Source organism: Agelaius phoeniceus, chromosome 1, assembly GCF_051311805.1.
Source record: "Agelaius phoeniceus isolate bAgePho1 chromosome 1, bAgePho1.hap1, whole genome shotgun sequence".
In the NCBI taxonomy this organism is placed as follows: domain Eukaryota; kingdom Metazoa; phylum Chordata; class Aves; order Passeriformes; family Icteridae; genus Agelaius; species Agelaius phoeniceus.
This window is the reverse complement of record NC_135265.1, coordinates 55,394,098-55,420,723: the sequence shown is the minus strand read 5'-3', so window position 1 is coordinate 55,420,723 and position 26,626 is coordinate 55,394,098. Positions and strand designations below refer to the sequence as shown.

Sequence of the window (26,626 nt, the reverse complement as noted above, 5' to 3'; positions counted from 1 at the left end):
TTCTCTTTGCAAACATGTCCACATCTTGTGATGGTTTCTATGGCTAGTCCTTATACTGCTTTGAAAAAACAGTGCTTGGCTACTAACATTTTTGAAGACCTGAGAAGAAAAAAAAATTCTAATTCTTTTCCTTCCACTCCCCAAGACAGACAGGGAATTTGAAACTAATGAACTAATATCCACGATAAAAAGGAACATTTAATACTCTAGAACAGAGCTTTAAATTTAGCATCTTCTTCATCTGATACCACAAAGCACAATAAGGAAAAAGGCTTCTTCTTCTCCTTCAATCAATAAAATCCCTTAATAATTCAAACTTCGAAACATTTACATAAAATATTAGCATTATATATTTGTAATTAATAAACTGAGCCAGCAAGGTCATCACTTTTCAATTACTTGTGGCAACTAGAAAAGCTGCACTAACTAATAACTGACAGTAGCTAGCTAATGAACAGGTTCATGCCTTATGGAAGTAATGAGTTTCTGGGTTCCATTTTTATTAGCCACTTGCAATCATAAATATGTATTTCCTCTTCTGCTACATGAAGAAGTTTCCTATATATAAACCAAGATGTGCTCACCACAAAGACATCCAGCATAACTTCTTTTCGCAAGGACCATACACTGTTTTTTATGTAATGGAATGCGTTAGTGTAGTTGCACATGTAACTGACTTACTGTAGCATGAGTGTTAACTGGTACATTGCAGCAGTTTTATATGCCTGTAAATGGCTTCTGAATAATATCATACTTACAACATCAAACTTCTGTGTGATGTTCCCCTGGACATCAAGTAAATAAACTTTGCCATAATGTGTTCCCAGTGCCAAAAACTGTGAAAGAAAGAGATTGATTACATAAACACAAAGACATCACAAGAAATACTACAATGCTAAATAAACTCCAGGATTAGCAACACTGGGGAAAAGAAAAAAGCCCACCACATTCTATAGAGAAAGGTTATTTTAACTGTACCCAAAGAATAAAACAGGGCTTCAAGCCCATATTTCTGTGATAGGGCAAGTTAGCTGTCAGAATGAGTCATGAGGACCCTCATCCACTGACAACTAATGGTGGGTCTGCAGTCTGTATACACCAGCTGATGGACTGTGGCAGCAAATTAAAAATGCAGCGTGAGAGCAAGAACCAACAGAGATCTGCAATAGTTCCTAGATCCTTTCTGCAGCTTTGTTTCAATCCTAATGTTTCCTTTGAGCTTTATTTTTCATTCTTCTTCATTATTAAAATTAAAAAAAGTGTTCAAACACAGCAAAAGTCCAACTGTAAGCCCCTGGTAAAATACAGTTGAATTATGGAAGGTCTATGACAGTGCATTTAAGTACACAGATAACTCCAGGGATTGCTTTCCTTCACATAGTAACATTCCTAAATAGAATACTCCCAAGACAAATACACTTCCTTGGAAATCTCAGGAGTTTCATTCTAAAAAATAGTAGCAAAATAAAGAAATCTTGACATAAATCCAGACTATCACAAACTTATTTTGATACAAACAAGAAGAAATTGATTCTGAGAGATCTGCTGTTAGTTGAACCATGTGAACTACACCTAAACAGAAAAGATAGAATTTCAGTACTACTTGATTTATGACAGAGGTTTCTTTTATTTGCCCCCTCCCCCACCCTCCCACTTTCAGCATTACTGAAATAGTCTAGGCTACTCAATTCTCTGTATTTCACATGTGAGCATGCTTCATTGCAACCTATAATGAAATGCTCAAATTTACAGGCACTGCTAAGCGTGTCAGTCAGGCAGCACAATCTTTAAAAAATAACCTTACAGAAAGTCAAGGTTTAAAAGGATTTATCAAAATGGAATTGCTTAAAATGAAATTTCTGTTCAGGCACTTAAAATATGAAGCTACATTAAAAGGAGGCAAGAAAGGGAAAGAAGGGGCTCATTAGAAATTCATTCCCTGCAATGCCTTTCACTCCTGCAAGGTTGCCTTTTTTCAGGAAGAAAAAAGTCCCCCGGGTAAAAAAATCAATACTGGTTAATAAAACATCAGGTGTGCAGACATAACTAGGTATGACTATTCCACTGCACAGGCCTGCTTGAATGCACCAGGTGCCATGACGATTAGTCATCCAGTGCAGACAGCAAGCCTGGTGAAAATATGATGCTTTAGCAGCAAAAATGAAAAAAAAAAATTCTGGGGGGAAATTAGTCTGAATGCAGAAGCCAGATCTCAGGATTCCCAGCAAAGTTAAAGTGCTTTAATCAGAGTCATATTTTACATATTACTGAATAATTTTTCTAATGAGAGCATTTAGCAAGGCTTTTCCTGTTCGTTCAGGAAAAAATCCCAAAAAAACCAGCAAGAATGAAACAGAAATACCCTTGCAAAACCTATAACCCAGCTTCATTTTTAAGTTCTCTGTTGCAAGAGACCTATTCCTAAAAGACTGCAGTACCTGGCTTCTAACAATATTGATTCTTCTCATAAGTAGTGTATCTAGTTTGCTGGAAAACTGAAAGTACTGGGATACTTCAGCAGTTTTCCTGTACTGTCACGCTTTGTGACACTATAGCAAAAGCTGTATCTGTGCACATCCTTATAGAAAAATCCCGTTAAACTCCTGGCTTTCAAAATCTACCTGAGATGCAGGAAAAAAAGGTAACAGAAACAGGCTACAGACAAAAAGGAAATGCTTGCCAATTTTCCAAATATCTGTGTAATTCTAAGTTGTCAAAAACATTTTAAAAAGACTTATTGTTTTCATTCACACTGTTAAAATACAAGCTTCATCTTAAGTGCCTCTTGAGCCATAGCAACAGTCCTCTGAGGAAAAGAAACATAGCACAAGTCAATCTAAAAATATAGCCAAATAATAAAGATAGATCCCTCAACAATAACTGTTAAGGAGATATTACGGGCTGTGAAAAATTATATATTCAGAAAATAGCTACTATGTTTTACATACTAGTAGTTGACAAATCATTAACTCACATTTTCAGCTGCACTTCAGTATGCCTCAATATTCTAACATGTTTTACAGTATGTATAAAAGAGAAGAAAACTCATAAAACACAAAAGCAATTGTCTAAATCATTAAAGAATCATATGAAGTTTATTTATTTTAAGAACAAAATATAAATTATTTTAAAAATTTCTTTAGTTTGCATTGTCTATTAGGATATGTCTTTATCCGTATCATCCTATTAAGATATGTCTTTATCCTTATCATCCCTCTGGTACATCAAAATCTCTTAGCATGTGCAGTTCCTCTCTTTTCAACATACTGAATCAGGGAAGGGGGACAGGCCAGTGTTAGTATGACACCCCCCAAAAGTAAAGCCTAAGCAAACAAAAAATACAATATTTACTTTCTTCTACACTGCATTAACATGTCTTCCACAGCCAAATATATGCTAAGTTCCTGACATGATCAAGTTGATCTTTGCTGGCACGGCTGTACAAATAACCACAGTATATGCCAACTTCCTTTCTGAATAAAGAAAAGTTAGGATTGTATTTTGATTGCAGTTCTTAATACTTTTCATTATTAAATCTGAGTGAGCATTTTTCTAGTAGCTTATGTAAACATCTCATCTAACAAATCACTGCATCTTGAATTCTCACCTCATTTCCTCATTGAGAAAATGTGTTTACCACTGAAAAATGCTTGATACAAACAAGAAGGAAATTGATTCTGAGGGATCTGCTGTTAATTGAACCATGTGAACTACTTGTTTTATCACTGAGAAAATGTGGATTTCTCAATACAGGTTAATGGTAAATTTTGTTTATGTCACTGATGCCTTGCAGTGCAACTCTAGCTTTGGCATCACTTCTACACAGAAATATACTGATGCACTATAAACACAGATAAATATATAAAACCGAGCAGAAGTGCTATCTCAGCCACAAAGTCACATAATACCTTTTCATGCACTGTCATGCAGCTGGCTGCATCCTTCTGGAGAATTTCAGTCACTCCATTAGAAAGCCGTTCATACTTGAGCTTAGGTTCTTCTTCACTCTCATCTTCCTAAATTTTTAGGAGTGTAAGAAAAGGGAGCAAGAGAGAAAAAACAACAAAAATACTTATAAGTTTATTTTAGATAAAAAACAAATTAAAAGATACCCCAAAACTATCACACAGCAACAGGCGAAGATGGATCACTGCGATCTCTTCACAACAGCCATTACAATCAAAAGCCAAACTATCACAGTTTAATCATCTGAAGGGGTTTGGGCTGTGCTTTTTTGTTACTGGTTTTTCTTTTTACTCCAAAGTTCTGAGTGCAAAGTCTGTATAGCAGCATGTCAATTTAGCTGTAGGAGGCACTTGATATCTAAAAAGCAGGAAAAAATGTGCATGTATACTTTGTTACATAAAGTTAGTAATTTGCAATTTATAAGTAAAATACAAGAAGGATGAATATGATAATGAAGGATGATAAAATAAAGTGTGTCACTGTAGCCACCATGAACTGAAAGCTGAAGCATGCACGTTACAAGAAACTTCACGACCTTTACAAGATGCTGCACCTCTGTAGGAAGGATAGAGGCAAAATGCTGTGAACAAAAATAAGAAGAATCCACTAGGAATAAGTTAATTGTATAAAATCCACCAATGGGCTTATGGTAAAAAAAAATACTATAAATATGTTTTCTGGGAAGAGGATCTGGACACATTATACTCCTATAATCACCTTTATCTTCTGCATGTTAGGATCTTTTTCTGGTAAATACTGAAGCGTTCTGCTCTTTTCATGCATGTTAGGTATTATCACCCAATCACTACTTAAATGCAAGGAAGGACCATGGGGGAAAGAGTGAAAAGAAAGGAATCCAAGCTAAAAACAAACAAACAAACAAACAAACAAACACCACACAAAAAAACCAAAACAAAACAAAAAAACCCCCAACCAAACAAAAAAACCCAAGCAGCAAATTTATTGCTCAAAGAAGACCCAACATGCTTATCTCTTAGGAAAAGAAAATCCTAGTTGCAAAGTAGCTCTTTGGTCATAGGCATCTATCTGTAACAGCTGGTGTACAGAGGTACAATGCCAGAGAGATTCCACAGGCTTCAGTAAGTCTCAATTAATCTTATACATGCACAGACATACACAAACCCTTACATATCCCTTGGTCCTCACTGGGAAACAGTATACCTGCAATAATATTCTCCTACACTTGCTATTGACTATAATGAATATATCAACACTGAGTATGTGTAGGAGCAACGGGGGGCAGGACGGTTGGGACGGACAGAGAAGAGAGATCCTTGAAGCCAGGTTGTGGAACTTGCTGTTTACTGCAAAGGGCGTGGGTGCAGGCGCGCTGCTAGGAGCTGCCAGCCACAGCTCGAAGCAGGCTCGAGAGAGGGAGAAGGTAAAGAGCGAGGTTCCCGTTACCATACAATAAATCTTCTTCTGTGTTGAATATTCTAATTCACATTAACCAATCTAATTCAATATACAAATCCTATAGCATTTATATATAGCCTATAAGAATCATTACATTAACATACTGTGTACATTTTAAACCCTAAATCTACTCTTTGGACCCCTTCTGCCAAGCTAGTAGGGTCTGCTCTGAGCCTTGGACCTGTCTGCAAGCAGAGGGTCTTGTTTCATCAAAAGGGGATTACCTCCAGTCCGGCCATACCATTGTTTTCCAGTTGTTCAGTAACTAAGGAATCTCAAAGCTTGCTTTCATTTCAATCTCGCTTATAGTTTTCATATTCTCAAAATCTTTTGCCAGGCAATCATATTTATAAGGTTTTCCTGTTTCAACTTCCCCAACAAGTATGTTTTCCATATAAAACATCTTTCATTCTTAAGCAACCAAAAGATACCAGTGCAGTACTCTAATTAAAGGAGTGCCTTGACTTCCCACCAACTACTGCCTTCCAATTCCTAAAAATGCAGAGTATCAGCCTACAGCAGAACTGTATTTGTGCAGCACTTTCTTGTAGACACGATGCAAAAAATAAATTTGGAAGAGAGACATGTTAACAAGTTAAAAAAATGCATTTTGTTTAAATTGCTTTTGCAGTACTAAAGCCAGGCTTTTCCAAGTTAAATAGTATGGCCATTTACTATGTGTGCTACCATCATATATGGTAACACTTACATAACCTCATACAAAACACAAAAAAGCCATATACACCTATGGAGACACCCAATACCTAGTCCCTTGCTTATAGAAATATGCTGCAAAAGAGTGTTTTAAAATGTTACGTGAGAGTTTTAAGACAGAATACAAATGAGATTAATACAGGGATGTCAGCAGTGCATGACGTAGGAGTATGAAGTGGGATGTCAAAATGTCCACTAAGAAACAATTTTATTCAGTAAATCTAACACTGAACAAAGTTGTTACTAGACAGAATGACAATGTCAAATTACAGGTCTGTATATAAATCAGTCAAATTCCTCATGCCTACAGATCGTTAATAAATGGCTACAAGGTAGAGGGAGGAGGTAAAGTCAAAGTAAAAAGCGTACATTTGATGGAAGGAGAGTGTAAGGAAGTATGTGTCCATTATAACAATTAACACATTACTGCATTTTATACATTGCTTACAAAGATTATACTTGAAATGCATGGGCAATCATTGAATAAATTCATAAAAGTAAAAATTGAATGCCAGTCATCTAGTTTTTATAAGATCCCACATGTTGCTGGGGCCAGGACATCCAATGTGCAACCAACATGAAAACTTAATTCTAGTCTCTGGAGTAGTTTGCATAAAATCATTCATCCATGGACCATTAAATAAAGTTACTGTAAATAAGTTTTACCTGTCTTATTTATGAGTGAAAACTAAGTCATTTTTTCTGCACATGCATATACAAAAAATATATACTTTCAAAAGTCAGTGCACCAAAGCATTCTGCCAGCATTCTGCCATGGCTTCAAAGTAAGTAAGTAAATAAAATGAAAACTCCCAAATATTAGGCATGATGATGTACCTATTTCACGCTTTCTTGACAGGTATCTTGTATGTTAAATAAAAGTCAAGCTAAAAGGTGAATTGAAATGAGGTTGGAGCACTTTACTGTAAACAAAATGAAATAAAAAGGTGATTTTCAAAAATTCAAGATTACTGCTTCAGACTCTGATATATTAAATGAATTTGACAATCTCTTATTTAGAGTATCAGGGTTTAATAATTTTAAAGGTATTTTTCTACTAGGAAAAGCTTTTATGCAGTTTGAATTTCTAAAGTAAACACAAGCCAGTGTTAATAAAAGCAAATCAATAATTTTTGTTAAATTTTAATAATCTTGAAAACCCACAAATTAAACCATGAACAGCCTGAGTTGAGATGTCAGTTAGCTGTGTTTCTATGACAACCTAGAGGAATAGTACAAGTCCTGACTTGCAGCAAAGCTAAGATACAAACCGAGTGAAATTTACCCCATACAAAAGAACTCACAGCTTTCCTTTTTTAAGGGAAAAAATAATTAAAAAAACCAATTGCTGAATTTACACGTATTTTTACTAACTGTATGACACTTTTAATTAAACCCTCCTAGAGGATTCTAAAAATTTGAAAATAAATTTTGTAAGACTGCTTTTTATACCAACACTTAGTACTACTTCAATATTTAATGCCTAAAATTATCCAAAATAACAATACTAAATTTTGATATTCTTGACAAACGTTTTAAAAGAAAAATAAATATTTACTTCACAAAATGTGTAAAGCACATTTTGTAAAGCACACATGGCAGCCTTAAATTCTGAAAGGCAAGGAGGCCCACAGAGCTGTCAGGAGGAAGGTACCTTTGTGATGTGATAAAATAAATGATGACCATTTTTCAACAACAGGAATGCTAACTTGAAACTCATACTCCATTTGATTTTTCACTTGCCTTTTAAAGCTAAAGCTAGCAGGCAAATTGCTAAAACATGCTGTAAAGAACAGGCATCCATAAACATTTCCCACTGAAAGCACATTTCCGACTGAATGAAATACTCTGATTAGCCCCTAAGACTAATACAAACTCCTTCATATTGAGAGCTCTTCCAGTTGTCATTGCTGAACACTCCTGAACTGAAAACAAATTCCTTCTCATTCACCCAGTACCTATGGAATACCAGCTCTTCTTCTGGAAAGGATTTACAAAACTAACAAAAGCTACACATGTTCAACAAGCTCTCTCAACAGGCCAGTACCACTGCAAGGGATTCTCGCCAGCCTCTCTGAACTCAGGTTCACAACCTTCTTCAGATATTCTGCCCCATATTTCCTAGCTTTGCCTACAGGAACTGCTGTGCTGGAACCATGAGTAGGAAAAAAGAAAAAAAATCTGAAATCAGTCCTTGTGAAGAAAATTTTCAGAAGGAACCTGTGGGCAGTTCCCAGAGTTATTTCATTAGCCCACATTTGCTCCTGGAGCAGAGGATCTGCCTATTGGACAGAATGTCACATGAACATTGTTCTATTGATTACAGATATTCAAATTATGTTACAAGTACTGATAGCAAAAGTGTCATCCTTACCACACAATTTGCCCTCAAAGTTTTTCAAAGCCTTTACGGAAATAAACATTGCATACACTATAAGGCAAGTGTCCTTCCCCTTTGCTGCACATCTTCTGTCCGGTCCCAGATAAAATTGCAATTACTCTAAATGTCCATTCCAGCCTTGTTTATGCCTGCAAGTTTTGATCCTGCAAAGCATTTAAACTCCAATACAAAGATAGCTGAAGTCCATCACTGAAGCAATTTCAAAAAGGACACACTTACACCCTACTCCAACAAGGCCCTAGTGTCATAGGCCTTCTTAAAAGGCTATGTCTGAAAAAGGAAAAAAAAGACAAAATAAACAAAAACCCTACAGTTAATTTTCTTTTTTTACATGCTTTCTATCAAGTTTACATTGATTTCAGAGATTATAAGAAAAAGGGTGAGTTACTTCATTTCCTCCTGGCCAGGTCAGGGTTAATTTTTGCAGTAACCAGGGGAGGCATGGCTAGGACCGAGAGGCTATCCTACACCACTTATGCCATTGCCAAGTATGGGGAGGACCCACACTGAGGAGAAGGAGCCCCTTCTCTGAGGAGAAAGGGTTCCTTCTTGTTGATCAGAGGATGGGTTGGGTAATGCTGGTTCCAACCCAGAGTAGCAGGTGAGTACGGGTGAGTATTTTCGCATGTGAATCACTCTCTCTCTCTCTTTTATACACTTTAGTTATTAGTACTGTGCTGTTACTGTTCATTTTCTTATCTCATTGTTGTTTCCAGTAAATTGTTCTTATCTCAACCCATCATCTTTCCCTTTTGTGTCTCCTACTCTCCAGCCCACCCCAGGTGAAGAGGAAGAGGGGAGCAAGCAAGAAGCATGTGGTTTGTAGAGTCTCAGTGAGAGCACTAAAGCAAGGAGTACTATTCCTAAATTGCAACACCCTCTAGCTTACTGGGTCATTCAAATGCTCTGCCTCTGTGTGTCTGAACACTTAATGTTCAGGACACATTGTAAAATCTTATTAAAAAAAAAACCTAACCCAAACCAAAAAACCTCATTCTGCTGCAGAAAATGCAACCCCAATACTACTGCAAAAAGGTGAGAAGAGACTACTACTTGGCAATTTGTGGGAGTAACTTTTCTTGACATTTAATACAGGTCAGACCTTGAGAAACCCTATCAGCATTTTATTTATTTAAATAGTCATCACTATCACACAGAAGAAAAAAATTAAACCAACTAATTAGAGCTCCAGAATTACTAGTTTACACACTATATGAAAATCTCCAGTAGAACCAAAGAAACCAACTCAAATTATTTTTGAATTAAAATAAAACCTCATAGAACATTTTAAGTTATGCAAAAATGAATAAACACCTCCTTAGTGCTCCACTGGGGGCATCTCCACTTCTTACAGAAATTCAATGACATATATAAAAAGAAACCAACATAAAAAGACCTCAAGCCCCAAAATGAAATCTCCAGGGATAGCTCCTTATTTCTCTTGTATATGTGCAGAAGCTCAAAGCGCAGCAAAATACCCAGCAGAACACAGTTGCCAACATCATTTATTACTTTTCTTGGTTTTGACATATTGACTTGATCCAAGGTATAACCATCTCCAAATCCTAATTTTTTTAATAGAAATAATGTCTTAATCAGGGCATTGACTGATTGTCTCAGCTTTAGTTTTGAGGGCCTGTGAGATTGGATGGAAATGATCTTTCATCTATAAATGCCCTATTTGACATGGGAGCAAAGAGTACTTAGCCAAGTGTCTGGTGTGTGGATGAGAAGCAGAATGGATGACTTCTAGCCAGACTGCTATGAAAGGAACATCACCAATGAGGTTTTACACCAACATCTGACCCCCTGGCTCTCTGCAAACCCTTTTCATCACCAGAATGGCTTGGAAGGGCAGGATTGCACCCAGGATGGCTGTGCAAACCTTACTTTGGATAAGGGAGCCCAACAAGAACCTTACAAACTTAAGGTTAACTGCCACAAGATTTCCATGACAAGACTAGTCCTACCCAACAGAAGATACAGATAAAGCTTTTTATTTAAACCTTCACAGCATTTCTATATGTGGGAGCTGCACCAAATGGGTCATAATGTCTCCTTTGGCCCAATAAAGAAATTGTGACTATTTTCAACCTCAGACCTTTGTTAGGACCCAACTAATCTCCATTCATTCAAGGTAAAGAGATACAGATTTACAGATTAATCTGATTTTACATTTGCTGAACCCCACTCCCCAAAATCTACAGGGAAAATATCTAACACTAAGTCCCTCAGACAAGCAGGTTCACTTATCTGTCACCTCTAGTTTTCTCTACCCACATTGTATTCAGGCTAAATGTGGCTCAGACCATCTGGTAATCCAGATAATCAGACAGAAGCCTCTATATTCTCAATATCACCCCTGCAAATATCCATGTGCATAATTTCTCACTTCCTTCTTTATCATATTTCACACCAAAACATTTTCTAGTAACTGTATGCTAAAAAACTAAGACTTGTCATACTTTTCTTGTATCTAATGACAGTAATTGACAAACCATACAGTTTCTTCACCCTGGAAATAATGCTTCAGTTTAGACACCCTTGGTCAGCTAGGACAATGAGCAAATTCTTCAACTTTGCTGATTTGGACAACAAGGCAAGATGCAGACAGAGCAACTCTCCACTACAGCTCTGTAGGACTAGGTCTGCTGATAGGGTTACTCTCAGTTTTGGGACACAAATGGAAAACAGTGACTCTGCCCCACCACAATATTATGAAGGTTAAAGGATTGAAGTACTGCCTTCACAGTACCAGTCAATCCAAGCCCCCTATAATCCAATTATACAAAACACATAAAGGGCCTGGCTCCCACTCCAACACTTAACCTCCACTTTTAAGACTGCAGAGTCATGAAGGCTCACAAGTCTTCCCCAAGCCCCCCTCTTACCAATCTCCTCCGCTCCATACCCTTGTAATCCTCAGATGGATCTTTGCTGATACCGTACCTTCCCTCAAACACTTTATCAAGCCCTCTCAGCCTAGACTACAAGTCAAATTTCAACACTTTTCAGTGTGCCTGCCAGGAACCCCATCTTCTTCCTCTCCAAAACTACCATGTCCTCAGTCAGAAGCTCACTTCCAGCCAGGCAACCCTCATGACACAGCTTCCCAATACAGGGTTTTTAATGACTGCTTATAGCTTGACATGAAACAGCTGTTCACAGGACACCAGAATCCAGCATGAACAGCTCACCAAATATACTATAGGTGGTTCTTGCAAAAGGCAGGCCACAGCTCCCATCTCAGCAGCAGACTCACAGAGCTCAGAGACATTCAGAGGACAGAGTTCAAGACTGACCACTGAGTAAATGGATTTGGCAATGCAGACAATTACCATCCTGTATTTCCATGACCTCTTTCCATATATTAAAAACACAGATGTTCTTATAATACATGGAAGGAAAAAAGGAATTTTATTTACTAATTCGAGGTTGACATATGCAAATGAACACACTGCTCATTTGCAATACAAGGGAATATGGCAAATGAATAAGAATATCTAGCAAAAAATTCTGCTGCAAGTGAAAATACCACATGGGAGCAGCACATGACTTAACACATGCAGGAAGGCTAATAAAAGTAGAAAATATTAAGCAGCAAGCTGTAACACATCGCTAACATCTGTTGATGAATTTAAGGCAGTGACATCATCATGTCACAACACAGTTGGGAGATCCCTTTGACTTCCACCCCTGACCTTGTCAAAGTCCCTGCACTATCTGGTAAAACCAATTAATACATTATTTTGTTTGTTTTTTAAGAACATGGAGATGAAGAAAAACTCCTAATCTTTACCTAAATGCTTACCCTGCTCACAACGTTAGGTACAATTACAACTGGGTTACACCTGTAATGAGGTAAATTTTCTTTCTCCCCCTCTTCCTTGTTATATTCCTATTTCACAGTTACAAAACAGTCGGTCTTTATAAATCCTACTATTGCCTTATGACTGCAGGCATCAGAATATAACTTGTACTTTAAAGATGAGGGGTAGAAGTTTTGAACTCTACACATTAAATTGGTATATTATCAGAAGGAACCCAGGAATATTTCTGGACATTTGTCCACTTCCTTCTACCCTTAAAGCAAACATGTTCGACTTCAGGTAATCTGACCCACTATTAACTGCATCACGTGCGCATACCAGTAGAGTCTTATTTTTCATCAGCATCACTGGGAAAAATCTATTTGAAGATGATGACCAATTCTGGTCAGAATAGGGGTAGGATAAAGGTTTTTCTTTGGAAAGTTTTAGAAGTCAAAATTGTCAAAAGATGCAAATTACTCAGGTGGGCAATGAGGATGTAACACTATCATTGTAAAGGAGGCAGCTATTTACTCAAAGTTCTTCCATTGTAACGTCAGGCTTCTTTGGTGTTTGCCTCTGATGCTGCCACTTTTGAAAGAAACTGCACACAAGACAATCTATTGCCTACCATTCTGATATGGAAGTCAGGAAAAAACCCTCGCCCAAATCCTGCTTCTTCTCACACCAACTGGAACCCATGTTATAGTGTAGAAATAATTTAAATAATCATTAATTCTGAAAAAATAGCTGGAAATTCACAACAAAGATTTAAATTTTTTTATTTTCATTGTTGCAAAACCTCTAGAAGATTGTTACTCTTTACAATCAAGAAATACATGAAGTATAATTTAGAATCTAATCTGGTCCTTAAAGAGACAGCATCTTGTGCTGATTTTGCAATAATTGATTTTTGGTGAAGATGGAAAAAGTCAGCTGTGGAAGTGATTCTCTGTGAGGAGCTGCTAGTGGCTTCCTCCATGCCTGGCAAAACCAATCACTGGCTAGCTTGGAAAACTGGCACTCTGCTAAGCCAACTGGAAACGCCTCTAGGATAACACATTCAAGAATGAAGAAAACGCAGTAAGCTCTCTTGCCCTCTGCTCTGTACAGTTGAGTAGCGGGCCAGCTGGGGCCCTGTCACAGACATCTTTTATGAAAAATCCTTTCCTTAGGATTTTTCCTCCTGAGAAGCTGAGAGGCCTCAGGAACAAAATGTAAACAATGGTTATCTGGTGCTGTGGAATGCAACAGGTGAATCTGTGATTGGCCCATGTTGGATGTTTCTAATTAATGGCCAATCACAGTGAGCTGGCTCGGACAGAGAGTCTGAGCCACAAGCCTTTGTTATCATTCTTTCTTTTTCTATTCTTAGCTAGGCTTCTGATGAAATCCTTTCTTCTATTCTTTTCGTATAGTTTTAATATAATATATATCATAAAATAATAAATCGAGCCTTCTGAAACATGGAGTCAGATCCTCGTCTCTTCCCTCATCCTAAGACCCCTGTGAACACCGTCACAGGGCCCCTTTCCCAGAGGGGGCTGCTGGACCCTGGCATGGCTGCAGCTCTCTCAACACGGCTTGTAATGGACTTTATTTACTTGGACACTTTTAACCAGCCATGCTGCAGACAGAAAGACAAAAGCAGTGGAACAGCCTTTCTTTTTTTGTTGTCCCAAATGAAGAAAAGGCGCAGAGTGGAGCTGGCAGTTGCCACGGCTTGCACAGTGCTGGCAGAGCCCATGTAACCAACTGAGAGAGAGGCACAGTGACCAATTCCCTGACTGCAGAGTCTGGACAAGATTAATCTTTCACAATTTTGCAGAATTCTACAAAAACTGTTTCAATTGGTAGAACTTGAGAACAAATGAACCTGCTGTGCTGATTTTGCATTGGAGGCATTCGCAGAAGTGCTTCAACAGTTTCCTAAGAAAAGCTGCTAGCAGTTTCCTCCGTGTCTGACCAAAAAAAAAAATCAGTAATTAGTTTTAAGAATTGACAATCTGTTAAACCACTGAGTAAGCTAAACGCACCTCTGTGAATACACGTTAAAGACAAAAAAATCCCAAGAAGTTATCTTTTGCTTCTGGCCTGAGCAGGTAACAAGGCCAGCCCGGCCCATATCTCAGCTGGGCCAGGCTGGGTGGGCTCTGCCACAGGACCAGGCCCCATCAGCTGCTGGGCAGGGCAAGGGCAGGGAAGGCCATCGGCCCCTGGCATGCTGCAGATGAGCCTTGGCCTGGCTGCGGAGATCCTAGCTGCTCCCCCAGCCCATCCATGGCTCTGGCTGCAAGCTACCGAGCCTGGCTGGGCTCACGTGACCATCTGCAGGCCCCAGGCAAGATACCAGCTCTTTCAGTGCACAGATAAGACTTGCAGACCTTCAATCCTCCCTCACGTGAGAAAAAAGGACAGAGTGAGAACGCATAGAAGAACAACATGAAAACACCAAGGTCAGTGAAGGAAGAGTCAAGTCCCAGATGGGAGGGATGAAAAAATGCCTTGCTCTTGAGGCTGAAATCCTCTTGCAAAGCTACAGAGAAGAAAGTAATTGATATATCAGACTCTTTTTCCCTGTAACTCATTGCAAGTATGGGGAGATTAAGTGTTCAAATTGTAGATATGAGCAAAAGCCTCTATGCTAAAGTAAGCAAATGTTGAAGTAGCTGTGATCCCACAAGAAGTTTGAACAGAGAGGGACAAAAAAAGTGATGAAGACTCTCTGCCCCAGGGAAAGAAGATTTCTGTTCTCAGAGATGAAGATGATCTCAAAGACAGATAAAGAGAACCTTTGCTCTTGAACAGCTCATCCTTAAAATAGTACCTCATAAGTTGACATGGCCCATAAACGTAGCTGTCGGGAAAGCTGTGAAAAATGGGAGGGACTTCATGATTGCAGATTTCCAGATGGCTATTTGTGGAAATTAAAAGCCACGAGAGAACTGTTTTCTTGTAGAAAAGTCTCCATAAATTAACAAGAGGGACTTCTCTCCCTAAGTGACATGAAGAAAGACTATTCTAGAAGTGATAAAGTGACTAAATTGTTTCTGTATGTTGTTAGTGAGAAAGAAAAGGTTGTAGGGGGGAGGAGAAGTGTTCTAAAACTTTTATTCTGATTCTTATTATTCTTTCTTTTCATTACTGTTAATTAACTTTTCTTTATACCCTTTCCAAGTTTTGAGCCTACTTCGCCTTCCTTCTAATCCTATCTCAGAACAAGAAATAAGTAAGTATATTCTAGTGAGTGCACTGGCATTTAACCAGCACTAAAACCCACCACACTGACAAACACCAATTCTCTCCTGAGTCAGAGAAAAGGAAAAAGTGAAGACAGATGAGGACAGCATGAGAACGTTAGGGTAGGTGAAAAAGAGGGAGGGAGAGGAGGAGGTGCTCCAAGTGTCAGAGCTAAGATTCTTCTGAAAGCTGTGGTGAGGACTGTAATACAAGTTTCCCTGTAATTCATGAAGTGCATGGGGGGAAAGGTGTTCTAAAAGTTTATTTTAGTTCTCATTATCCTCTTTTAATTCTGTTAATGAATTTTTCTTCCTTTATACCTTTTAGAGTTTTGAGCCTGTTTTGCCCTTAAAGTGTTTTCTCCTAATCCTTATTTCACCCCTTGAGTTTTCTTTTCCCTTCCTCTGCTTAACTATAGCAGAAGAAAATGAATGAATGATTTTCATAGGTGCACTGGCGTTTGGCCAGCATCAACCTATCACACACCTCAAACTCATTTATTAAAGCTCCTCAAGTAGACATCCCCATATTTGTTTTTTAAAAAGAAAAAACAAATGTTCTGTGTTCTAAGGTGATGCAAACACAGCTTCTCTGATTAGCCATTTCTAGGTCTTACCTGGCCTTCCTTCAGAAGAAAAAAAATCCAGAACCAAGCAGAAGAAAGCACTCATCCCCCACTATTTTGGATGATATATCCACCTCTGCTGAAGAATCAAGTGCCACAGAACAAACAAGGACAATTATTGTAACAGGTTGTGTAACTATTATGAAGTGCAGCTTCATCATTACCGTTTCTCCATCCCTAGGTTGGTTTTCAGACTTCAGCTCCTACCTCAGTGATAAAGGGACTATCTCTGCAATTTTCAGAATTAGGATCCTAACTCAATTTCTGTCAATGCAATGAAATCTCTAACATTAACAGAATACCAAGAAAAACTCAGACCAAGGCCTTTAACCCAGCTGCTTGATAATACCAAAACTGGGATACCGTTTTGTTGCAAGTTGTTGTTTTATTTACTGTGCTGAATTTAAATCCTGAGCACTTTACCAGACCTTCTGGAAGCTCACTGAGAGAACACAAACCTCTTTTCCTCCATTACTTTCATTAAAAAAAATTGTTCCTAAAGGAAAATTTTAACAAAGCAGAAAAAAAAAAACAACTGGTTTAAGAATGAGAATAGCAAAGAGCATTTCATCCTGAAGTCACTGGCTCAAAAGCAGGTAGAGCAATAGTGAATAAAAGCTAGAAAGCCATTACAGTTTTCAACTTGTACAAGAAATCTGCAACTATTGGTACACAAAAAAGGCACGAAGACTGAAATTTCTAAACTATGACAGCATGTTTGTGACTTATGCTGCTAAAAATATTTTCCCCTAATTCTATGGTGAAAATACAGTAGTCGTAGTTCTGTGAAAAACATGAATAACCTCTGATCTCATTCCTTTACAACTGTTCATAAGGCACATCACCAACGCTTTTCCAGTACCTAGCTGTAAAATTGGTAAATATGGATTAGGATGGTAAAATTTCACACAGCAGCTTTCTGTTCTCCCCACGCATTTTCCATAGGGATTTATTTAGTACTCTGGGAAAATGCAGATACACACCAGGAGCATGGAATTAAGATGATATGGCTGCCTGTGAATGTCTCAAAATGGGCTGCATTTACAGTATGAAATGACACAGATGAAAGACAAAACAGAGAGCATTTTATTTCTTCACGAAACTGTTGTGACATACAGAATATTAGACTATTTTTGCACAACACCAATTGAAGATTTACTCCTACAGATTTGAAAGAGCTGGGCATCAGCCAAGTTTCGAAGCATAAGTAACACAGAGATACTTGCACATGACCAATCCTCATAAATGGTGTGTTTAAAAAAAATAGTAGTAGAAAGTCAATATAATATAATTTGGTTTCATTTCAACTACCTCAGTTTATTTTGCTGACGGTTTTGTGCATGGCAAAGAACACCTGAAACTTCCAAATCCACTTCAGTGTTCAAAAACATAGGATACATCCATCCATACCAAGTGCACTATACAGAGGCAGCACAGGATAGGCTGTTTCATCTTCCATGTCCAAATCCAATTCCAGCACAGAAAAATCCAAACTCAGTCCAAATATCAATGAAGCTATGGATTTCTACTTTTATTGTCCTTTTGCTGAGTAAGGAACTTGGGCAAACATTTGTTTCCCCTGTGAACACTATTCAAGCAACTCAGTTGCCACCTTGTGATCTACTGCATATGAAAAGCTGACAGTGCAGTTTTGAGAACAGCAGTTTTTGAAGCTCACCTACCCACCACTGGGGAAGAGCTGAATTTCACCATTACTTCTTTTTGCAGCCAGGAGTGTTATTCCATACAGCGAAGTACATTTAATGTTTTGGGAAAGCCACGTCTACATCCTCTGCTAACACAGTAGCTTTGCAATTGCTTTTAATTTATGTAGGAAGCACAGCAGCATTTTTACTTTTTATGTATGCCACAACACACAAATAGAACAGGCACTTCTGGTTAATATTAATAGCTCATTAAATGAAGTATTTAATTTTCACTCAAAACCAGAACATCTTAAAAGAATATTGCAATAATCAATTTCTTTCCTGCGAGTCAATCCTCTAATAATGTTTATTATAATATTAGTTACTAGTCACTGCAAACTTGTTTTTCAAATTAATGCAGGAAAAGATTCCATTTAAACTTCAATAAATATTTTACTATGCTCACCCTACTGACTCAAATTGATAAATTATTTGCGTGATACATTTCCTCATCAATAAGGAGAACTTAGTACTTGGAATTTATGGAACTTTTCCTTCCATTCTCCCCAAAAGGCCAATTTAATTTAAAGCCATACAGGGAAAAGCAATCTCTCTTCAGATGTCCGATATATGAAACAGAATATATTTTTTGAGCATTTTTCTCCCATTTTACATTTTAAAAAATAATCTAGTGTACAACTATTCAGTAAAAAGGAAAAGTGGCACGATTAAAATAATTACTTTGGAAAAGGTCAGACCGTAGACAAAAAAAGGCAACTCAGACTGAAGTACAGTAGCCATATCTACTTTTCAACCATCAATTTTTCTTGCAATGGTGATGCCCCTTCAAATGCTACTATCCACAGAACAGCTTACCTCTTCCAGCCCAGTGCTCCACACCCCATGTTAAGAGAATGCTTTGATGGAAACACAATATGACAAGGAGCCTTTTTCACCAGATGCTTTATTTACTCGAAATGATTTAATTGCTTTGACCTAATCCAGACCCAACCTACAAGACTAAAACTTGGAGTGCACTGAAAAGAGAAAGAAAATATCAAGGCTTTTTAGTTGACTTTTTTTAAGGCTTACATTTTTTCCTAGCTGTGTTCCTGCTCTGATCTCTTTTCGAAACCCTAAACAACAAACCACCACTAGTCTCAGTGGTAAAAGTGTATCAGAGAGGGATATTTCTAAACCACCAGAAATAGTTTGAGCACTGGATTAACAGAAATTTCTACAATACCTTTCTCTCTACAAACTCTCATAGAATTTATTAATATAGTGTTTAAATAACTAATCAAGAAACTAATTGAACAAACATGTCCCTTTCCCAGGGTAACAGTGATCAAAACAGCAAAAAAATGTTAAGGGGACATATAAAAATAGAAGTGCTAGAATGAAAATATATGCAATACTGATGACTAACACATTGATGTATCTAACAAAAAAGCAAGAATACAGGTATCAGTGTACCTTCTTTAAAAAATACTATTCTAATACCTCTTTGCAGAACATCTGCACCCACGTGGCTTTTTTTTTTGTAGTTTAACAAGCAAACAATCGCAAAAAAAAATTTATGCTGTAGTGCAGCATCAAAAAAAGAAACAAAACCACAAACAGTGACTTCTGCCTTACATAATCAAGGATCTTTTCTTGGGACATAGCATGCATTTATAATTCCAGGGACATTTGTTCTTGAAAGGGTGCTTCCTGTAAAAAAGTCACATGCTGGATCAGCACAATCTGCTAATAATCCCATAGTAAATAAGAATGGAGGAGAAAATTTTAAGTCTTTTATTCTTTGCTAATTAGTTGGCAAAACATAACTATCTGTCTGACAGAAAACAGCTCAACTGAGAAAGGATTTTACAGCAACAGATGCATTGCAAGAAAGAAAAATAATTTGAAAATAAATTCAGGCTGTACATAATTTATGGAGATTTTTTTCCCTCCACAGTTTCCAAATAGCCAAAAGCCTGATTACTTTGCTATCTACTTTTTAGATCTCATCAAATGTGACAGTCCAAACATATAGCTTCAGGTGATATAAAATAAAATTAGGTAAGCCAATGAAACCACATTGAAACTAGGATTTTTCAGCCAAACAAACCTGCTCAGATCCACCCTCAAATCTGGCTGCATATGTGATGATTAGACAAGGTTGGGATAAGTAATGCAAATATACTTAAAAAAAAATTTAAAACCCAAAAAAACGCAAAAACCCATCAAAAAACACCAAAACCAAATGTCTAAAGCCAAACTACCAAGCCAAAAAGAAAATACCTGTGTTTCAAGACTGAGTAAAATTACTTCACAAAAGAAGGAGGTTTTCCCCTAAGAATTAAAGGACTATTAGATATACAGCTTCCTCATCCTAGCCTGGCATAATATATTGTAGTCTGACTACGGGAAAATAAAAAGCATGTAATACCCCAAATCAGATATAAGAACATGATAGGAAAGTGCCAACTGTACTGTAGTTACCAGGAAAGAAATGTAATAACACTTCTACAAGTGCTACCAGTTCTACAAATTTTACTAGTAATTTCAGCTATCTCTATGTTGAAAGAAAGGTCTACTTAAGATCTGAACAAATGCACCATCTCTGCTCATTGATACCTTTGCATTTTACACACTCTGACTTAAATAGCTGAGAAGCATTTTACACCAGGGCAGCCTTAGGAACTCAATTTCCTGTGCAGCCATTGCTGGAACCAAACTTATATTGATGAGCTTTCAGATGACATACACTGAAGATAGTTTTTGTAGACTTCCACATTTGAGGCTTACTATTAAGCTCTACCACCAAGTCTGTGCAAATGGGCATCCTGGCAATTATTAAAGAGCCTGTCCTTCAAAATAAACCAAGCAGGTAGCAAAACAGCACTAGAATCTTATTTGGTAGAAGATGCTAAAGGAATGATAGTAAGAGTTGCTGCATGAGATAGAATTAATGTATATTTGATTCTTTGCTAAAATAATGGCACAGAAGCGTAAAAACATCAGAAAAAAAATTCCATACTTTGTTTACACATCCAATTCAGACAGGGGTATAATTTACTCAAAATTGGAAATTTTATTATTGCATTTCTCCATAACAGAAAGCACATCTATAATGTAAGTTGGATATGTGTCATGTGCCCTCTGGAATAATTAGTAACAATATTCAACTTTATACAAAGAATTTAAATTAATTTTATTGCAAGAGTAACTATATATGTAAAAATTTTTAGTACTATGGTAAGATGTCTATGAAGTCCATGCCATAAATATATTTTTAGTGGCTAAAACAACACAGGCTGTAAGAATCAGAGTCTCTGATTCTAGAACCACCACCATAAAATACATCCCTGATTATTCAAACTATAGGCCATTCAAAAGAAATAATTACAGTTTTATGATCACAAGAGCTAGGAGTGAAGCCATCAGTTTGATCTAAACTCTGACCATACTTCAAGTAATATAAGCAAGCACTAAGAACATTTTTACACTTTGTGCTTTTTCCATTTTGGTTTTATCTGAACAATCTTTAGAAACAGTCTAATCAGTTTCATTCCATTAGCTATTTTCTGATTATTATAGATGTGTAATGTGATGGTTGGCTCTCACAATAAAGAGATGACTATTATGTGCATGTTAAGAGAAGTTTTATTCATGTATAGTTATGTTATTGTGATTTGTTGGTTAGATGTCCTCTGTTCTCCCCGTAGTCCCCTTCCTCTCCCGGTACTGTTGCCAAGGGACAGCGCCTTGGTAATCGGGACATGCGGAAGGAGGGCAGGTACCTGTGCCCCTCGCATGGGCATTTGGGAAGGGGGAAGACTTGTTACTAGGACACAGCATGACAACACCTGACCTCCAATCAAGTTGTAAGAAAGTGATCTCCACCAATAAACGGCAAAGAAGAGTTGACTGACAGACTTTAAGAGGGGACAGGGTTGTCCAGTGCAACCCCCGGGGTGTAAAACACAGAGCAGCCATTTTGTAGACCAGCTTGTGGCTGCTGGGTCACCTACTCCAAGCATGCTGTCCTTCTTCCTTATTCACTCATTTGTTGTATTTTGTTAAGCTTTTAATAAACCTTTGAAATTTTTAAAAGTGAAGAGTCATTTCTCATACTGATGATCAAGATACTAAAGACTAGACTTAAAGATGGCTAATGCAAAGCATTTTCATAGACATTAGAATGACAATTGTTCTTTAGATCCAATATCTACATTCTCAATATATAAATTTCCTTTTTACTTCTCTCTGCATGTGAAATTAACATTAAGAATAGATGTCAACTTTAACATAGGTCTAGTTGAAATTTTAGGACTTTAAATTTTGTAAAGATGCATGATGCCTATTTTTCTTAAGGGAAAAATTAGTAAAACTCCACCAACCTGGCAACCCATTTATACTTAATTCTGCTGTAAATACTGATTTGCTAAAGCTGAAATCTTGAAAGGCCAGTAAAAGTGCCATTTTTTTCATTGCAATAAGCTTTAAGATTAAAAAAAGCACCTCAGCAGGTATCTGTGTTCACTATCCTGTGAATGTCTAGCCTTGAGAGGATTACTATTCTACTGACACGTTGCCCAGTGATTGTTTATCTCCACATCACAAAGCACTATTCAGAATGAAGGCATTCTGGACAAAAAAAGTCTGGCCTGGGCAGCTGTTCCACAGAGCAATGTTAAAGGGCCAAAAACCTCTGCTTCTCACCAGTATTGCCATTCAGTGCCACTGAAGACAACCACTCAATGGCAGAAAGAAAAAAAATATCTCACAAGAAACAAAGCCACCTTCCACTACAAAAAGATTTTTTCAGAATCCACCACTACAGTCTCTGCACTATCCACTGTCATAGAAATGAGGATTTCTGTCTGCTTAGTGCTTAAACCCAGCATGGAGATTTGTCCCTTGGTAAAAAACAAAATCTTCCTAAGAGCTTTATTTATAACATTACTGCTCAGAGACAAGCTCTTAACTCTCTCCAGATTCCTTCCTCTCTTCACCCCCAGCCCCCTTTTCCCATCACCTACCACAGTGTAGGCAGACCTCTCCAGAAAATGAGACAATTGTTGACAAAACATCATCTCAAGAATAGAGTCTACAGAACATGATTAAGTTGAGATTGTGAAGCTATTAAAATAACAACGTAATTACCTGAATGTAGTATTACTGCATATATAATTATACTTACAAATTTTCATTTTATCAAAACAGAAGCAAATGCACTTCAATTCATCTCTCAACATAATTAATTTTACAGTAATGGGGTGAATGTGTTTTTTTTTAATATAAAGAAGCTTCTAATAGCAATTCACAGCTTCTTTTTAATAATTTAAGATCAGAGTAACAATCCTTGGTACATAATACTGGCCAAATTTCTAAAAACAACCAGTGAAACAGTATTTTTCACTCCATATTGACAAAAAAACTAGCACTGACCAAACTGACACAAATCTGAGTATGAAACATTTTAAGAAGGGTTACCTCAGATTCATCTGTTGATTCCTCATAAGACCTGGTTTCCTGAAAAGGACACAAAAAATAAAGGGGTAAATAGCTACGTATATACATAAACAAGCAGTATTTCCCTTTAAGAAGTACTTTTAAACCCTTACTAAGAAATGAAAGACAAAGCAGAAGCAACTCAAAGTTCAGAGTTTCCATCCTTGTCATTCACACTCGATTTGTGCTTGCACTCGCATTTGAGTGTCACAGTGAGACTCAGGAGCAGCAGGGATTCTGTTGTCAGTTACCCAAAAAGGGAGAGTGACTGGGTGATCTGAGAATCTGTCCCTGTGATTATCTTCCCCTCTTCCGCAAGCAATAGTAAATTTTGCAAAGAAACTGCCCATATCTTGACTTTCATGGCAGAACAGCATTCTCAAGTTATCCACAAGCCCCCTCTGCTATTCAACTATTTAGCTGTTAATAGGCTTATTTTAAACTTAAATAATTTCAAACCATTTTCCATAGAAATCCAGCATTCAATTACTTTCTCCTTCCCATCTGATGTTAATGCAAGATGTGGCTTTCTCCTGCCTTCAAAACAACTGTACCTTTAAAACATCTTTCTAGCAAGATGATTCTTTCTACCCTGGAAAAAGATTTTTTTAAGTCAACTCCTGCTCATCTCTCGTCTGCTCACTGAGAAAATCTGCTGATGCAATGCCTCCTCAAAGAAGTCAGCAAAACGAAGATTTACTTAACGTATTTATCTTTATCAATAGCAATAAAGGATTACAACTAATACACCAGCAGTGAATGTAAGCATTTTAACAATAAAATATGATATAAACAAAGAACAAGTAAGAGAGAAAGCAGCATTTCAAATCTTATGAAGGGAGTCTTTGAAGAGTAAGATTAATAGGTACAGAATTCCACCAGACAAGACAAAAAAAAAAAAAAAAATAAATTACACCCTTACCAACAGCTTAGAGAAAAATGGAAAAGGGAGAAAATTTAATGCACTGACAACCAGTGTAAATTTTTGTTTCTCATATTTATTTCTTTTCTATGTTTATATAATGCACTGATTGTGACCTGTACACCAAAAGCAAAGGCTTACTTTTCATTCGTGGAGGCTCACATTGATGCCCATAATGTGACCATAATGACCATCACAGCAGATGGGACAGAAGCAAAGCAGCACTACTACCAGCTACTGGAAGCTTCATGCAAGGTGTTACCACAATTACTGACATCCATTTCCTCCATTTTACATACTACAGACAGACTCACCTCTAAAATACACATCCCATAGAAGGGTTATCAGTGTAGTCTACACTTGTGTCATGAATTGGGAAATTGCAAGTAAAAAGTACATGGGAATCAAGGGAAGATGGAGTAAAATCCTGGCATCCTTTGAAGTTTAGGTTCAACTTTGCAAGCCCAACTGTTTGTCTGTTGATCTCCCAGTCTCTAATCACAAGCTGCTGTAACTTTTCAGGAAATTACAATTTTGTTACATACAATCTTTGTGCATCTTAACAATAACCAAGTGAGAACTGAACTAAAACAGTGTGGTGTAATATTGACAGCTGACTGGATGAGCTAGAACAACACACAAAGTCCAACACAAAGTATAATCAGATTCCTAATAAAAAACAATTATTTTCTCTTCTGAATACCAAGAGCTACCTACTCAAATGCTTAATAAATCAAAATTAATAGCACTAGTGTTGTGGTATTTTGGTATAATTCACACAGTGTGGGGAAAAAAAAAAAATCTCTCCCAAACAAAGGAATTACAGCAAGTGACATTTCTGCTAGTGCAGCTACACCAACTACACCTGCCCCTCATGGTTCCAATTGTTTTGGTTGTCTAGGAACAGAAACTTACTTTCAGGATGAGTTCACTATCTAACACCATGCTGTCAGACCAACACATGTGCAGGATGGAGTTAACAGCTCACTTACTGAGACAGCAGCTGGTCCTCACATCCACCTGAGCCACTTAACTGAGCCACAAGTTATGTGCAAAGGCATCCCTAGAGGATACTGACATATAAAATTAGGGCATGCAAGAATTTAAATCCAATAATCAATCCATGTGAACTAAGAAAATACGTATCTATTTTTATTTAGGACATCTACCCTGGTAACCCTACTGTATTCACAAGGCACTGCAATTTTAGATACTACATTTCATAAATAGCATACAAATACAGGTAAATGCTTCATGGCATTTGGTTGCCCTGGGGCTTTCTTATGCTCCTTTGCCTTCCCTCCCAATGTATGAACTGAAAGCATTATCCTCCACTTCCACTTTTTAGTAGCCTTGTAACTGTGGAAAGGAAATCCATAAAAAGGGATTTGTAGACAACCAGAATCCAAAATCATGTAGGAATAGCAGTCTTTAGCAATCTCAGACTCTAGGGGAAAATCAGCAGTACGCTTCAGCCAGCTGACAAACACTGTTGCTTAAGTAGTCCAAGAATGAAGTAAGGGAACATAGATCAGGAAACCATAGAAATATGAAGTAATCTCTCACCATTATAATCTCTCACTTAAAAGATCCAACATAACTTCTCAAAATATTCTTAAGTGGGCTCTCCAGTATGATGGGTATAGGGTTTTCCCTTTCCCTGGTTTTACAAACACCATATGTAATCCACTATGTGTTTAGGCCCATAATGTAAACCTGACAGAAGTTGAAAGATACAAAAGTTGAGTTTCACAGAAACACATGCACAACACACACACAGCCCTTTCAGAGAGGTGTGCATGCTACCTACAGGAAACAAACCGAAATGAATAAAGTAACTCTCCTATCACAGTCCAAAGAGAGCAAAACATAGGCTAGTTTAATCTACTGTATTGTTAGAGAAGACTTGTCCAAGTTTGTTTCATCCTTCCAAAGGCTGCCACAGTTAAAAACTCATCAATCTCGGGGGAAAAAATTCTCCCCCAAGGAAGCCAAGCCCTCTCAACAAAACTCTGTCAGCAGGGAAGGTGGAAAACAGATGCTCTAACTTTCTCATGGCCGGTTACCTTGAAGTATCTCCAAGACTCTCTCACTTTTAGGCCTCTATGACTGACAAATATTGCAAAGCTCAGCTGTCTGTTCAAATACTGGCTCAGCAAAGAAGCATTTAGAAAGTACCTGAAAGGGCCAGGAACTTCACTTTTTCCTTTATTTCAATTTTTTCTTGGGAAAGAGCAACCTAGGGACGGGGAGCTTTAGGAGACCACCCGATTAAGGAAACAGCACCAAAATCCTCAAGTTTTTTCTCAGAAAAAAATTCCCTTGTTGAAATGAACTTGGTCATGTCCCTATGTCCCTCGGTAG

General features: G+C 37.5%; 1 protein-coding gene across 1 annotated transcript in view; it reads right to left on the bottom strand.

Annotated features, from left to right (window-relative positions):
• The window catches only part of VPS41 (VPS41 subunit of HOPS complex), a 115,061-nt gene that overhangs the window by 88,013 nt on the left and 422 nt on the right, over positions 1–26,626 (bottom strand). The window contains exons 2-4 of the mRNA XM_054644522.2: positions 23,323–23,361; positions 3,909–4,016; positions 759–836 (exon numbers count right to left, since the gene is read on the bottom strand). Of these exons, the coding sequence (XP_054500497.1) occupies positions 759–836; positions 3,909–4,016; positions 23,323–23,361 (225 nt within the window). The remainder of the gene's footprint in view (positions 1–758; positions 837–3,908; positions 4,017–23,322; positions 23,362–26,626) is intronic.